Source organism: Phoca vitulina, unplaced genomic scaffold, assembly GCF_004348235.1.
Source record: "Phoca vitulina isolate PV1807 unplaced genomic scaffold, GSC_HSeal_1.0 scaffold41, whole genome shotgun sequence".
In the NCBI taxonomy this organism is placed as follows: Eukaryota; Metazoa; Chordata; class Mammalia; order Carnivora; family Phocidae; genus Phoca; species Phoca vitulina.
In genome coordinates this window covers 1212251-1229550 of record NW_022589744.1, presented here as the reverse complement: position 1 = coordinate 1229550, position 17300 = coordinate 1212251, and the positions used below count along the sequence as shown (strand labels likewise).

General features: G+C 35.2%; 1 protein-coding gene across 1 annotated transcript in view; it reads right to left on the bottom strand.

Moving 5' to 3' along the window:
- EFCAB3 (EF-hand calcium binding domain 3) overlaps positions 1–17300 on the bottom strand; it is a 222160-nt gene that overhangs the window by 163146 nt on the left and 41714 nt on the right. Inside the window, exons 23-36 of the mRNA XM_032429885.1 lie at positions 15498–15602; positions 14570–14623; positions 11930–12034; positions 10424–10477; positions 9734–9838; positions 8870–8923; positions 7578–7682; positions 6652–6705; positions 5884–5988; positions 1975–2028; positions 1219–1323; positions 994–1047; positions 621–722; positions 79–132 (exon numbers count right to left, since the gene is read on the bottom strand). Coding sequence (XP_032285776.1) covers positions 79–132; positions 621–722; positions 994–1047; positions 1219–1323; positions 1975–2028; positions 5884–5988; positions 6652–6705; positions 7578–7682; positions 8870–8923; positions 9734–9838; positions 10424–10477; positions 11930–12034; positions 14570–14623; positions 15498–15602 — 1110 coding nt within the window. The remainder of the gene's footprint in view (positions 1–78; positions 133–620; positions 723–993; positions 1048–1218; positions 1324–1974; positions 2029–5883; positions 5989–6651; positions 6706–7577; positions 7683–8869; positions 8924–9733; positions 9839–10423; positions 10478–11929; positions 12035–14569; positions 14624–15497; positions 15603–17300) is intronic.

Here is a 17300-nt window from a genome sequence, read left to right as displayed (position 1 = left end):
CCACTAATACAATTTTGAGAACACGCTATTAAAATTTTAGTGTAAATCATGATTTATTGCAAATCATTTATATCTTACCTGTAAAAGCTTTCACTTCATCCTTCAAAGTTTTCAGAGCAACTTTATTATCAACTGTAACAAAAAACCATAACTTGAAGCTCATAAAATGATGTAAAATAGCAAAAGAACACTCTCCTCCCCTTCAGATTGTAACAGCACTTAAGTGTCCTGGGCATCTTATTAAGCATTTTAAACAGTCATTCAATAAATATTTACTCAGAATATGTTATGAGCCTGGAGTAGAAGAAAAAATTTTAAATATTAAAAATATATTTATTTCAAAAATGTAAATTTGACTTTCTATTTCATAAAATATCAACTCTTGAATTTGATGATGAAAAGATGGGATTCAAAGTGGCTTTCTTGTTCTCAGAATTGAGGAGACTCTTCTAGTGACCGTGCCACCTGTGTCCAAATACTACATTCCCAACTGACAAAGAAGTTGTCTCATCTCCAATCTTGACATCTTCTGCATAAAAAGTTCCCTTGTTCCATTCCTCTCATTGCTAAAGGTACATAAAACCTAAAGCTCAAAATCTAATGATATCTCATATGCTCACCACTGACAGGCAGGTTTTGTTTCAGATCTTCAAGTTCCTTGTCAGTGAGCTTGATTCCCATGTTGCCTAGAACGGTTTCCAGGTTCTTGATGTCAACCTTCCCTTAAACAGAAAGAGAAAGGCCTGTGAGGAAAATTTAGTGACTCTAAAAATGTTATTTTTAAGTTTAAAATTTTCTAGAGAAGACGGGTCTTTCTACCAAGACATGAGACTAAAATTTTATTACCAAAACATGGATACCACAAAGTCCAACTCTAGACAAGTATTTACAATAAGGAGTACAGTAACAGAATCAACATGGCAATTAAGGTTAATAGTAAAATATAGTTCTGTTCCAATAGGAATTCTAGGTTTATAGTGACTTTGTACTCACCTGTAATAGCTTTCACTGCTTCCATCAAGTTGGGCAGATCAACATTCCCATTCGCTACATAAGCCCAAAAGAGACACATAATCAATGACATGAGCTTAGAAAAAGATATAAATTGTTCATTTAGTATAATAAAGTCCAGCTGAATTTGACTTACATCCCAATTTTAATTGATACACCTTTAAACAGAAGATCAACAGATGCCCTAGTGCCATCTCTAGTGCTCACCATCAACTTGTAGTTGTCCTGACAATTCAGCAAATTCCTCTTCCGTGAGTCTCATTCCCATATTTTCCAAATTAGTATGGAGTTTATTCTTTTTCATCTTCCCATCTTAGGAAAGAGACAGTGAAGCAATATTTGAAAAAAAAGTTATATATAGCAAAATTAAAAAATTTTTTTAGTAAAACTGTTAACTTTAATGACCACATATTATTAAAACAAAAGAGACAAAACATAAAATATATTTCATGCCTTTGTTATCGTTACATTTCAACAAGACTAAAACCCCAAATAGACTGGTCCACTTGAAGACCCAAGGAGAAAGTCAAGAGAGTCAGAATTAGAATTATATTTCCTTTAGTCTATTCTTGTTGACAAGCTTACATAATAAAACAGGGTTAAGGGGCTTGAACAAATAGAACTGCAGACCACTAACTTAATTACTTGGCACAAAAAGTAGGGTTATTTTTGTTTACTGACTCAACATATTAGTTATCATTGTAGCTGACCATTCTCTTCAATAATGACCAGGGTTTTTTGTTTGTATTCAGTAGAATTGATTTTTCTTTTTGAGAAAGAGTCGAAAAAAATCTAGGAAGATACTGGACTTCCTGCCAAGAGAAAGTGTGTATTAACAGCAGATGGAATGTAGTTATGCTGAAAGAATCCTAAGTAAAAACTTATATAGGACCAAGATTCTTGCTTGGATGATGTATCTGGAGAACCTAGATAATATGCCTTATAATTTTGTTTCTTACTTACCATTGAGAGACTTCATAGCCTTCAGTAGTCTATTACGATATAACTTTCCATTAGCTGAAAGAAAAGTCATAATTCATGTAATGGCAAAATGAATATGAGACTCACAAAAACAGCATGAATAGAATAATTTTGGAAACAGAAAATCTAGTCTTTTATCAATATATAAAAATCAACTGTGGTTTTTTTTTAAGATTTTATTTATTTATTTATTTATTTGACACAGAGAGAGAGAGAAACAGCATGAGAGGGGAGAGGGTCAGAGGGAGAAGCAGGCTCCCTGCTGAGCCGGGAGTCTGATGTGGGACTCGATCCCAGGACCCTGAGATCATGACCTGAGCCAAAGGCAGACGCTTAACCAACTGAGCCACCCAGGAGCCCACAACTGTATTTCTATACTGTTGTAATGAGCAAACCCAAAAGGAAACTAAGAAAGCAATTCCATTTACAAGAGCATCAAAAAGAATAAAATGCTTAAGAATAAATTTAACAAAAGGAGTACAAAATTTATACTCTGGAAACTATAAAACATTGTAGAAAGAAATTAAAGAAGACCTAAGTAAATGAAAAGACATCCTATGTTTGTGGATTGGAAGACTTAATATTGTGAATATGGCAATACTCCCCAAATTGATCCATGGATTCAATGCAATCTTATAGAAATTTCTAGCTGGTTTGTTTGCAGAAATTGATGAGCTGATCCTAATATTCATATGGTAAAGCTGGGGCCCCAAATAGCAAAAATAATCTTGAAAAGGAAACAGAAGTGGGGGACTCACACTTTTCTTTTTAAATATTTATTTATTTATTTGAGAGAGAGAGCACGCTCACTTGCAAGTGTGCATGGGGGGACAGGCAGGGGCAGAGGGAGAGAATCTCAGGCAGGCTCCCTGCTGAGCACAGAGCCCCATATTGGGCTCAATCCCACAACCCATGAGATCATGACCTGAGCTGAAACCAATACTTGGACACTTAACCGAATGAGCCATCTAGGCACCCCACACACTTTTCATTTTAAAAACTACAAAACTACAGTAATCAAGACAGTGGGGTACTGGCATAAAAGTAGATATATAGATCAATGGAATAGAATTTAGAATCCAGAAATAAGCCTTCCAATTTATGGTCAATTGATTTTTGACAAGGGTACCAGCACCATTTAATGAAGAAAGAATAGTCTCTTCAACAAATGGTGCTGGGACAACTGGATATTCATGTGCAAAGAGAATATTCTTTTGGATCCCTATCTCACACCATATACAAAAATTAACTCAATATGGGGCACCTGGGTGGCTCAGTAAGTTAAGCATCTGACTCTTGATTTTGGTTTGGATTGTGATCTCAGGGTCATGAGATCAAGCCTCGCATAAGGCTCTGTGCTGGGTGTGGAGCTTGCTTGGGATTCTCTCTCTCCCTCCCCCTCTGCCCCTGCTCACACTCTCTCTCTGTAAAAGTAAATAAATAAATAAATAAATAAAAATTAACTCAAGATGGATCAAAGACCTAACTATAAGGGCTAAAACTATAAAAATGTTAAAAGAAAACAGCTGTAAATTTTCTTAACCTTAGATTAGGCAATAGTTTTTTATATATGACACCCAAAGCACAAGCAACAAAAGAAAAAAATTATAATCTGGACAACAAAATTAAAAACTTTTGTGCATCAAGGAACACTATCAAGAAAGTAAAAAGATAATTCACAGAACAGGAGAAAACTCTTGCAATCATATATCTGAAAAGGAACTTGTATTTAGAAAATATAAGGGACTTGTATCTAGAATATATACAGAACTTTGATTCAATAATAAAAAGATAACTAAATTTAAAAATGGACAAGGGATATGAAAAGATTTTTCTCCAAAGGAGATATACATTTAGCCAATATACACATGAAAAGATGCTTAACATCATCAGCCATCAGGGAAATCAAAACCAGAGTAAGATACCACCTCACACTCACTACAATATAATCAAAGGACAGATAATAACAAGTGTTGACTAGGATGTGGAGAAACTGGAACTCTGGTACACTGCTGGTGGAAATGTAAAGTAGGGCAGCCAGTCTGGAAAACAGCGTGGTTTAACATAGAGTTACCATATGACCCAACAATTTCACTCTTAAGGTATATACCCAAGACAAAAGAAAATATGTATCCACATAAAAACTTGAACGTTCAGAGGAATATTATTCATAATAGCTAAAATGTCGGTTGACCTTTGAAAAACAGGAGTTTGAACTGTGCAGGTCCACTTAAATATGGAGTGTTTACAGTGCTGTAAATGTATTTTCTCTTCCTTACGATTTAGAGAGAGAAAGAGAGAGAGTGCAAGCAGGGGGAGGGGAAAAGGGCAGAGGCGGAGGGAGAGAATCTCAAGCCGACTCTGTGCTGAGCCTGGAGCCGCATACCAGGCTCCATCCCAGGACTGTGAGATTGTGACCTGAGCTGTTATCAAGAGTCGGAGGCTTAACCGACTGAGCCACCCAGGCACCCATCTTCCTTACGATTTTTTCTTTTCTTTTTTTTTTTAAAGATTTTATTTATTTGACAGAGAGAGAGACATTGAGAGCAGGAACACAAGCAGGGGGAGAGGGAGAAGCAGGCTTCCCGCTGAGCAGGGAGCCCAATGTGGGGCTGGATTCCAGGACCCTGGGATCATGACCTGAGCCGAAGGTAGATGATTAATGACTGAGCCCCCAGGCGCCCCTCCTTACGATTTTCTTAACAATACTTTCTTTTTTCTAGCTTACCTATTGTAAGAGTATATAATACATATAGCATACAAAATATATATTAATGGACTGTTTATGTTATCAGGCTTCTGGTCAACAGTAGGCAATTAGTTAAGTTTTTGGAGAGTCAAAAGTTAAACATGGATTTTCATCTGCACAGGGAGTCAGTGCTCCTAACCCCTGTGTTGTTCAAGGGTCAACTGTACTAATACATAACAGGATAGGGATGGGCCTTGAAAACATTGTGCTAAGTGAAACTAGTCACAAAGGACCACATATTGTATGATTCTATTTATGTGCAACGTTCAGAATAGGAAAACTGATGGAGATAGAAAATAGATTAGTGGTTGCTCAGGGCTGAGGGGGAATGGAGAAATTGGGAGGTGATGGTCAATGGGTATGGGGTATCTTTCTGGGATAATAAAAATGTTCTAAAATTGATTGTGGTGATGAATGCACAATTTTGTGAATACATTAGAATTCACCGAGTTGTATACTTTATTGGGTTAATTGTATGGCATGTGGATGATATCTCAGGAATTCTGTTAAAAATGTTTTACCCCAAATTTTCATCTTTATATAACAATGAAATTAAGGAAGAGAAGCCTTTTTCAATATGATAAATTTGTCCCCTTGAGTGGGCTTACTATACTGTATAAATATATCTTCCCTTTCTTTTTAATTCTGACTTTTATCTTTAATTTATTCCACTGCTCTCTTACCTCTTTCTTTTTCCTTCTTATCGTATAAGCCCTGAAGGGCAACAGTAGACATTTGTTAGCTCTGATGGCAACTCACATCTGAGGAATTGCTTGGCTTCCAAAATAAACTCTAAATGACACTTACAGTTTTTATATGTAGCTTACATGTTAGTTTTTAAAAAATGTTCTAGGGGCACCTGGGTGGCTCAGTCGTTAAGCATCTGCCTTAGAGTCAGGTCATGATCCCAGGGTCCTGGGATCGAGCCCCACATCGGGCTCCCTGCTCAGCGGGAAGCCTGCTTCTCCCTCTCCCACTCCCCCTGCTTGTGTTTCCTCTCTCACTGTGTCTCTCTCTGTCAAATAAATAAATAAAATCTTAAAAAAAAGTTCTATCATGTTCCAGAAGAAATTAAAATTTTCATGCAGATCCACAAAAATCCAAGTTCCCTGGAAGCTCCCACAGACACTTGTATGACTCACCATCAATTGGCAGTATTTTCAGCATCTTCTCTAGTTCCTTATCTGCAACCTCAATTCCGAGATTTCTCAGAACATTTTTTAGATCACTTGACTCAATCTTCTCACCTTTGAAAATAGGAAATTTGGTATACATCTTTATTTCACATAGCAATAATTATTTCTAATGAAAAAATTATTTTAGGATAATTAATATCATCTCCTCATTTTCAGATTGAAGAATAAAGTAAAAATGAAACATTTTCAACTACAAAATCAATGTAGGTGTTAGGTCAAATTTATTTCCTTAATATGAACATGAGAGTTTCTTCTAAAATCAGGGGCAGACTACTTTCAGAATAAAATTTGATCTATTAATTTAAAAAATAGATGCTTACATGAATTTTTCTTTGAAAAAAGTATTTTAATTAAAAAATAAGAATTATATGATAAATACAATGAAGACATTACCTCAATCAATTTTAGGCTCCACTCTCTATTTGCTGTGTCATTCTATACTGTGGTTATTAATCACTGGTGAAGTGAATTATATTATTGACATAAACAACAGAGATTGCAGAATTTGAAAGCAAGAAATAGTATGGTAATTTCATTACAAAAACAGATAATTTTATATCAATACATGAAACACTAGAGACAAATAGTTCATTAATAAATATAGAGAAATACCAGAATTTATAGGTCAATGATGGAGTAGTAGAAAATATCAGGAAAAAACAAAATTTAATGTAGATAATTGGAATCCTAATTTTATGGTAACTTTTCACTCACCTGTAAAATCTGTGATGTTTTCCATCAGTGTTTCTAGAGGAATTTTCTCATCAACTATAGGAGAAGATCAAAATCACAGTATATTATAAATATCATATAGTATAGATCTCATATATCATATAGAGCGCATATATTATATTATGAGATACAATACCAAAGTTTGTGGAAAAACAGAGGAACAACTACAATAGTTGCACTTCTATGTGTCAGGCCCCATCCTAATTGTTTTATATATTTATTTAACCAATATTTTTTTTAAAAGATTTTATTTATTTATTTGACAGAGAGAGACACAGCGAGAGAGGGAACACAAGCAGGGGGAGTGGGAGAGGGAGAAGCAGGCTTCCCACCGAGCAGGGAGCCTGATGTGGGTCTCGATCCCAGGACCCTGGGACCATGACCTGAGCCGAAGGCAGGCGCTTAACGACTGAGCCACCAGGCGCCCCTCCCCAGTTTTTATTTTAAGACAAGCATGAATAAGAAGAAAATTCTAAACATGAAAACCATACAATTGCAATGATGCAATTTGGCCTATAACATCTCAAATTTATTTGTGTTAGTAAGAGGAAGTTATTCAGAAGTGAGTGTGTTGAAAGAATCTGCATTCTTATATTCAAAACTGGAAAGACTACTAACCATGATACTTGTAGACAGCATAAAAGTCACACATATCCCACATATAAATGATACTTGTAGACAGCATAAAAGTCACACATATCACACATATAAAAAACTGTTTTAATTTTGACTTTGTTAACTGGATACTCATCAACTCAAATGACATTCTTTGTGTTTTAGTTATGGTGTGTCACCACATGGCTCTTGGGCCTTCCCTTCCCCTTATGGAAAAGAACATTTCTTCCCTCAAAGGTTCTTTTAATTAAACTTTCTCCAGGGTTAACCAGTGTATCTGATAACATGCTTACCACCAACATGCATGTTTTCAGCCAGATCTTTAAGTTCTGTATCTGCAAGCTTGATCCCCAGGTTGTTCAGAATGGTGTCCAGGTTGTCGATATTGACCTTCCCGCCTAAGAAAAATAACAGTCCATAAAGAATATTAAATGACTCCAAAAGAGAAGTTCTTATACTCTTTTGATACACATATCTGATTGTGAATTGTTAAGCAGTAGATCATTACTCATAAAATTTGCACACAGTTTCAGACAGGTTATATACTCACTAAGGCCTATTCAAGGATTCCCTCAAAGTCTAAAATTTACCTAAAGAATATTTGCTCTAAAGTGAAAAAAGTAAATTAAATAATGTTCAACAATGTTAGCACAGAGGCCAAATATTTTAAGTCCTCAACTACAAAGTTAGAATTAAGGCTACTTCCCTTGAGACTTGTCTTGGGGACCAGCCTACACAAACACAAAGTTTTAAAGGGCATTCAATTCTGAAATTAGTTTGAGAAAGAGAGCAAGGTACAGAAATAGAGGCTCAGAGTATGGACAAGTCTCTCAAGAAGTGAATGAGAAAGGGAAAAAAGAGATGGAGTTGTGGCCAAAGAGGGGTGTGAAGAGTTTTAGTTTGCTTATTTTATAGGATGGAATATGTTGAGCATGTGCATGGGCTGAAAGAAAGGCTTGTCCGTAGAGGAAGAGGTTGAAAATGGCGAAAGGGGTGAGGTCTTATGGATGTGGGAGAGGGTGGAGTCGAGGGTATCTTTGTAAGCCTTGAAGAGGAAGAGGTACTCCTCACTCATCCTTTGATACTAGGATGGGTGTGCTTAAAGATACCTGTAAAGGTAGGAATTTGGGGATAGAAAGCTGAGGACTATCACTCTTGCTAGCCTCAATTTTCTTAGTGAATAAAAAAAATTCTAGTGGAAAAAAAATAAATGGTGTTTAATAAATGCTCAGGGAATTCTGGTACTGGAGGTAAACATTCTTTAGTTCTAAACAACAAAAAACTTAGTTTTTTCTGCTATTTATTAAATTCCCTGAATCACTGCTAATCATTTCTATATTTTTTTTGCTATGCAAACTTGAAATTTGTTATTTTTCCTCCTGAAAATTTGGAAAATGACAAGAAAGTGTGGTGCTTTACTTCCGAGATAGAAGATGAGATTATCTTCTAAGATAAAGATTGAGTTCTAAAAAAGTATACATTTGCAATCAGTATATATGACAGATGGCAGCAAATTCATATTTCAGAAACAGTATAAAATGAAGATCTCATATTCATTTGCATTCTCATTATGTTTCTCACTCACCTTTAAGAGACTTCACACCTTCTAGCAATCTGTTCTTAAAGACCTTGTTATCATCTATAAAAAAGGGCACAATTAAGGTCATAGAGAAATGATGTGGCTTTTCACTAAAATTATTTCAGTAAAACTGAGATTTTCATGATTTACTCTAGAAATTTCCCCCATTAAAATAAATTTTGAGAGAAAATTAGGGAAAGTCTATAATACAGTAAATCTATCCAAAATTTAGCACACAAGGCACCCTATAATATGCACAACGTTTTTGGTAATAGCACCTCTCACCTTTTATCACCTCCCAGTTTAACACCCCTCTTTCCCTTGTTTACTTCCCACAATTGCCTGTAGCTATCTACAGGGTAAGGGTAGCCTCAGAAATGTATTCCCCTCAATGGTATGAGTCAACATGATCAGGATGCTTATTCCAAAACTGAAAGTTAAACTGCATAGATGGAAATTTCCCTCAGGAATAAGTGAACATTTAAATTATTTTGAGATGGGCATTATTTGTTTATTTATTTTTGCATCTCAGCAAATGGGGATAGTTTGAGTTTTAAAAAAAGCTCAAAAGGAAACAAAACAGATGAACATAGGGGAAAAAAAGAGAGCCAAACCAAGAAACAGACTTAACTATAGAGAACAAACTGATGGTCACCAGATGGGAGGTAGGTGGGGGGATGGGTGAAATAGGTGATGGGGATTAAGGAGGGCACTTGTGATGAGCACAGGGTGATGTATGGAAGTGTTGAATCACTGAATTCTACACCTGAAACTAATATTACACTGTATGTTAACTGGAATTTAAACAAAATTTTTTTTAAAAAGCTTAATAAAACGCTTTAAGGTCACATCAATATTTGAAATGCTTACCATTGAAAGGCAGATTTTTCATCAGCTTCAAACGTTCCTTATCTGTGAACTCTATTCCCATGTTTTTCAGAATAGTTTTCACGTCTTTGGCATCAACCTCCCCTCCTTAAAAAAGGCAGACATCATTACATACATGAATTTAAAGGATCACCTAATGATTCCAAATAGGGAAAAATCAATCTATGGCTACGTAGCTTGAATATGTACAGAATAAAGAACAAAGGCCAATGAGACCTCTCCATGTATACTGACTCTGACATTCACAGAAAAAGAATTTGATCTCTAAATACTAATAAAAGAAGTCACAATCATATTGACCATGGCAAGGCAACTCTGAACCCAGTGAAATTTACATCATGTATCTATCTATTCAATTAGAATATTATAAATTACTTATTCAAATAATTGTATCAAATAAGGTAAGATCTTATTTAGTCTCATTTTTGTAAGTTTTCTGTAGTCTTTACTAAAATTTTACTTTATATATTATTTTACTAATATAGAATTTGGCTGTTCTAAAAGAAAGAAGAACAAAACATATAAATAAAAAATATGCCAGAAAATAAATGAATTGCTAGTAACTTAATGAATAAGGAAATAAATGTCATAACTAAATGGCAATTGAGGGATAATGATAAAATATAGTTACTATAAATACTAAATATCTTGGATTGATAATTTCTCACTTACCTGTAGTAGCTTTTACTCCATCCATCACCTCTTTCAGACCAGCCATCCCATTAGCTACAAGAAACGGCACAATGCAAATAAGCGCAGAACACAAATTTAAGACATGTATTTTGTGGAAACAATTCCATGAAAAATTCCCTATATTTTCATTTTACCTGAGACCATTTATTAAATGCCTGGATCTCAGGGAGTTAAAATGATCTCCATTAATACAAAGGTCTCTTATAGCTTAGAAACTTGGTCAGGAAAAGTGTGTTCTTCCTAGTGTTTTGGATGCCATTATAAGCCATAGTTGAAGATACTACTGGAGTTGGCCAGGTACTCTGGGAACTTTACTTCATGTACCAACAAAAAGCTGAAGAAGGGACCCTTAATCTAGCTTGGTATGTTCTAAGATTGCTTCCTACAGGAGATAATGCATGAACTACATTAATGTATCAGAGTGGTTGATCTGAAATATGGAAGAATGGAAAAGAATTCACATGGAGAAGTTAAGAAAAGGGAAAAGTAGAGGGGCATCATGCTATGTGTGTATGAAACTACAAATAGTTCAACGTGGCTTGAACAGAAGGAAAATGAGAGACGATATATCCAGACAGGCAGATGGAGATTGAAGGTATTCTTATCATAGTGTATACTATGATAAGAATCTTTGAATTCATTTTAGAGTGAAGATTTCAGTAGACAGAAAGATAGAAGAATGGGCCTGTTGACTTCTCTATAAATAGATTTTCATATCCCTATTATTATTATGTTTTATTTTTATTATTATTATTATGCTTTCTTATTATCTAGACCTATTAGAATCCTGACAGTACCCTCTGCAATTCTTGGTATACATAGGGAAAGGTGATGCTATTTTAGATTAATTATAATGAAGACCCAAGATTTATTCTGACTTTAAAATTAGGCTCTCCTCCAAGTATCCATTGATAAATGAATGGATAAAGAAGATGTGACACACACACACACTGGAATATTTTTTAGCCATAAAAAAGGATGAAATCTTGCCATTTGCAACAAATGGATGGAGCTACAGAGTATAATGCTAAGTGAAATAAGTCACTCAGAGAAAGACAAATACCATACGATTTCACTCATCTGTGGAATTTAAGAAAAAAACAAATGAACAAAGAAGAAAAAAAAAGGAGGGAGAGAGACAAACCAGGAAACAGACTCTTAATTATAGAGAACAAACTGGTGGTTACCAGAGGGAAGGTGGGTGGGAGAATGGGTGAAATTTGTGATGGGGATTGAAGAGTACACTTATCATGATGAGCACTGAGTAATGTATAGAATTGTTGAATTACTATATTATACACCTGAAATCATATAACATGTATGTTAACTATACTGGAATTAAAATTTAAAAAACTTACATTAAAAAAAACAAAATTGGGCTCTCCTCCAAACTTTCTAACATGTATCTGTCAAATAAATCTATTTTTAAACATATCAGTTATAAAGCAAAATAAAAGATGCCCTGAAGATATCTGTAGTGCTCACCGTCAATTTGTAGGTTTTCTGACAGCTTTGTAAGTTCCTCTTCTGTGAGCTCAATTCCCAGTTTTTTTAGAGTGTTGTCCAGGTCATTTGCATGAACCTTTCCCCCTTAGGAAAGAGATAATGTAGGACTATGAATATAATATGAAAAAAAGCATATTATACCAAAATTTTGCATTTTTTTAAGGTGAGGTGATGAATGTAGTAATCATTTTCAATATTTAAGAGTACCAAATCATCACACTATATACTTTAAACCTACATATTATATGTCAATTATGTATCCTATGGCCAACTGACTGAGGAAGAAAAAAAAAAAAACTGAATCTGAGCCACTTTGGCTTCCTGTTGCTATGAATCTACAAGTAAAGAAAGGGATGACTTTACTGGTTGGAGTGATTTATTCTGACCATCAGGGGAAACCGGGCTGCCACTACTAGACAGTGGGGATAGAAATAAATATGTCTAGAATCTAGGACACCTGCTGATATCTCCTTGCCTTGTGATTAAAGTTAATTGTAAATTAAACAATCCAATCCAATACAGACAGGTCTGATAATGGCCCTTATCCTTCAGGAACAAAATTTAGGATCACCTACCAGGTAAGGAGGTAGGAGCAGCTGAAGTACTTGGTTAGAGAAAAAGCAATATGAAATGGCAGTGGGAAAAGAAAGATAAATAGTAGCTACAACCACATGACCAGTTGCTAACGGACTGCACAAGATTGTAATAGTTATGAGTATTTCTATATATATTTTTAAAAGATTTTATTTATTTATTTGACAGAGAGAGACACAGAGAGAGAGGGAACACAAGCAGGGGGAGTGGGAGAGGGAGAAGCAGGCTTCCCGCGGAGCAGGGAGACCAAAGAGGGGCTCGATCCCAGGACCCCGGGACCATGACCCGAGCCGAAGGCAGATGCTTAACTGACTGAGCCACCTAGGCGCCTCTATATTTTTTGATATAGATATATTTGTGAATATTTTAACCAATTCTTTTCTTTTAATCTCCTCCCCCATTTCCCTGCATCTACATAAAATTTGTGAATAGTAGTTAGCCTTATATATCCTTGTTTAAGTTATAGGATGTCAGGGAAGAATGTGAGTCAATTAGAAAATAAACATAACCTAGAGATGGGTAGAGGGATAGCTGGGATTTTGTAACATCTTCTGAGAAGAGAGTTAGCATAGTTTTGGTTATATGAGAAATTGTTATTATTGTTTTTATTAGAAATATAAGAGAGGCTAAAAGATGTATATATGGATGTCAAGGGGAAGATGATGGTAGACTGTTAACTGTGTCAAACTGGCTAAGCTGTAATTATTAGGACTTCCCTTCCCTATAGAGTTCTGGCCTGCCCCAGAAAATGTTGCATTAGATTTGGAAGGCACAAGTGAAGCAGCTGTACCTACACTCTAAAGGTCAGTGTCAGGGGGGTCTCTGGGTGGCTTAGTCGGTTAAGCATCTGACTTCTTGATTTCGGCTCAGGTCATGATCTCAGGGTTGTGAGATCGAGCCTAACATTCCCTGCCTCTCCCTCTGCTCCTCCCCCCCTCCCCCGACACCTCCATCCCTGCTCCAGCTCACACATGCGCTCTCTACTCTCTCAAAAAAAAAAATTACAAAAAAAAAGGTCAGTGTTGGGTTCCAGGTGCCATTATAGCTCATGATATTGTTCTTAATCTTCTAGACTGCCTTGTTGGCATGGGGTGGAAGCTAGTCTTGGCTAAGCACATGTATATCTCCTTGGAGACAGATGCCAGTTTCTTTCTCAGGTCACTTACATTCTTAAGGGTGGGGGAAATAAGATTCCAGTTTGTCCTCACGGGTTCTCATTTTTTCTTGTTCTCCCCAACTCTGTCACCAGTTTTTCCTCCTGAGTGCTGGCCTTGCTGACTACAGTGATGGCAGGACTTTAGGCCCACAACCAAAAGCGGGGGCAACAGCTTTCACAGATTTCGTCACCAGCTCTCACAATTGCATAAAATCTAATCCTTACAATAAATCTCTTATTCCATGTCACTCATAGTGATTTTGCTTCCCTAATCAAGCCCTAATGGATATAATAATCATAAATTCTATTAAAATAAAACAGAACAAAAAAGAAAAATGTATTTTGTGTCTTTGTATATTACCTTTCAACAAAGCCAAAATCCCAAATAGATTTGTCCAAGTATACAAAGTCAAGAAAATAGTTAAAATTAGAGCTTGTCTTAGTAACAAGCCTATATAACAAAACAAATTAAGCAGTTTAAGCAATTGGAACTGCAGACAACAAATCTAATACTTGTATGCAATAAATAGGGGCTATAAATACATTTTTTTGCCTGAGTTTCTATATTAGCTATCCATAGAGTTGACCAGATCCCTTGAATAAAGCTAACCCTTCACTTCACTTATGCTGTGGCTTCCTAGGTTTGATTGATTTTTGTGGGTAGAGGTGTACAAAGTTGAAAAAAAATGCAAGAGTATATGGAATTTCCTACAAGATAAAATATATGCCATTATTGGTTAAAATGTGGATAGACTGAAAGAATAATAAATATGGAATGATATCAAAGTGAGGAGCCAGGATTCATAATTCAATGTTGTGAAGTTGGGGAATGTCAGACAATATGACTTTTAACTGGGTTTCTTACTTACCTTTGAGAGATTTCATACCCTTCAGCAACCCATTTTGATATACCTTTCCAGCAGCTGTAAGAAAATCCATAATTCATTTAATGGTGAAACTAACATGGAATCACAAAAATGGCATGAATTAAATAATTTCAGAAATAACATTTTAAGAAGACTTGTCTCTAATTTTTAGTTTATTTCATCTTATATAGCAAAGTTTGGAAGTAGAAACTTCTCTCACGGTGACAAACCTTCCTATTCCTGAGGGAGTCTACTTGCTCAAACATGAGTATAGCTTCCCTTTTTTTTCTTTCAATTTTTAAAATTTAAATTCAACGTAGTTAACATACAGTGTTATTAGTTTCAGGGGTAGAATTTAGTGATTCATCAGTTGCATATAACACCCAGTGCTCATTACATCATGTGCCCTCCTTAATGCTTAATGCCCATCACCCAGTTACCTGATCCCCCCCCCCACTGCCTCTCCAGCAACCCTCAGTTTGTTTCTTATAGTTAAGAGTGTCTTAGGGTTTGCCTTCCTCTGTTTTTATCTTATCTTATTTTTCCTTCCCTTCCCCTATGTCCATCTATTTTGTTTCTTAAATTCCACATGAGTGAAATCATATAGAACTCCCCTTTCTTTTTATTTCTGCTTCCTATCTTTATTTTTTTCTTCATGGATCTCCAATCTCTCTCTCTCTCTTTTTTTTCTCTTCTCATGATATAAACAAATTAGTGGCTTGACAGGTAACAACATGTTTAGTTTTTAATGTAAACTCTTGTCTGAAGGGTTACTTAACTTCCATTATAAATTCTAAGACAGGTTGCTATATAACTTAGAACTTAATTTAGTATTTTTTCTTTTGCACTTTTGGAGGAAAATAAACAGAAACGAAGTTGGAGATATTTACACAGACCCACAAAAGACCATGGCACCTCTATGATAGCTCACCATCAACTGGCAGTGTTTTCAGCAGCTTCTCTTTTTCCTTATCTGTGAGCTCAATCCCCAGGCTTTCCAGGAAATTTTTCAGATCACTAGAATCAATCTTCTCACCTTTGAAGAGAGGGGATGGTACATGTATGAGCTTTAGGTACTCTCATATTATCTCAAGTTATAAAATATGCTCTCTGCAGCTTAATGATATCCCAGTTTCAAGAGGAAGAGTTAGGCAAAGATATTCTCAATTGTAGAACCATTGAGCATGACTTATGGTATTTATAAAATACCATATTTAATATAAATTAAAAAGAGTTTTTCTAAAGTTGGGAAAGACAACTTCCAGAATAAAATCTGATGAGTGAATTAAGATCATGCAGATTCTTATCTAAATTATTCTTCAAAAAAATTTGATTGTTTTGGTGAGAATTATTGATGATTTCAGTGAATACATTATCTCCATCACTTCTAAGGTTCACCATATACATTTCTAGGTGATGTTCAGTTAAACATTTGTGACATGAAGCATATTACTTACATAAGCAACAGAAAACTTAGGATTTAAAATTGACATATAGTCTTGTATTCTATTGCAGAAGCCTTCCTAATGCCAATCCAAGGGGCCTTAGAAGCATGTATTTAATAATGAAACATCAGAATTTAATAAGATACTAGAAATGCCACTGAAAAAAAAAACTAATATAAAGGACTGAAACCCTAGATTTACTTTAACTTCTCATTTACCTGTAAAATTAACTTTCACTTCATTCATTGGTCTTTTTAGTGAAATCCTCCTATCAACTGTAGGAGAAAATCAAACTCACACTGAAAAAAGACTCACAAAATACTGTGAAAGACAACATGGGAGTAAAGATAATAAATCTTCATTTACTTTGTGCCAGGCATTATCTTAAATGCCTTACATATGCTTACTTAATTAATACTTACTGAATAATATTTTTTCTAGGCTATTGATTTTTTCAATTTTTATTGTCTTCCTTAATATTAGAAAGAAAAGCTTAAATATAAAAATATACCATTTCAATAATATAAATTTTACTTAAAGTTCTATAATATTTCAAACCCCTATGTGTTAGTAATGGGAAGAAATTCAGAAGTACCATCATTTAAGTTGCCTGCATTTTTCTATTCAAAATGTGGAAGACTGTTTTCTAGTGACCATAATATGGGTAAAGAACATAAAAGACATACATACAAAGTGCAATGTTTTCATGTTGGTTTTGGTAACTGCGTGCTTTTATGCTGGTTACATGCTTTGCCCATATTTATAGCTTCTTGATTACTATCAGGGTAGATTACCATTCCTAAGGCCCCTTTCCCTTGGACCACTGGCTATGGTTCTTATACTTAAGCTCTCCCAGCACGTGACTATGGTATCTGAAAACTTGCTCACCATCAGCAGGGAGATTTCTAGTCAGAACCTTAAGTTCCTTATCTGAGATCTTGATTCCCATATTATCCAGTATAGCATTCAAGTTATTGACATTGACTTTCCCATCTAAGGAAAGAGACAGTCCATGAAGAAAATTATATAACTCTAAAAAAGAGGTTCTTAAACCTTTTAGAGAGACATATCCTGTTGTGAATTTCGTGAACCAAATGTCTGTGTTCACAAAGATTGCGTATAATTTCAGGGGGGGTTATGTATTCTTCAAAGCCTATTCACAGACCCCCCCCCCAGTAGTAGGGTTAATAATGCTTGTTGTAAAGTGTGAAAAAAAAAAACCATCAATTTTAGAACAAGAGACTAAGGACCTTATGTCTATAGAGAAACTCAACTATGACATTAGAATT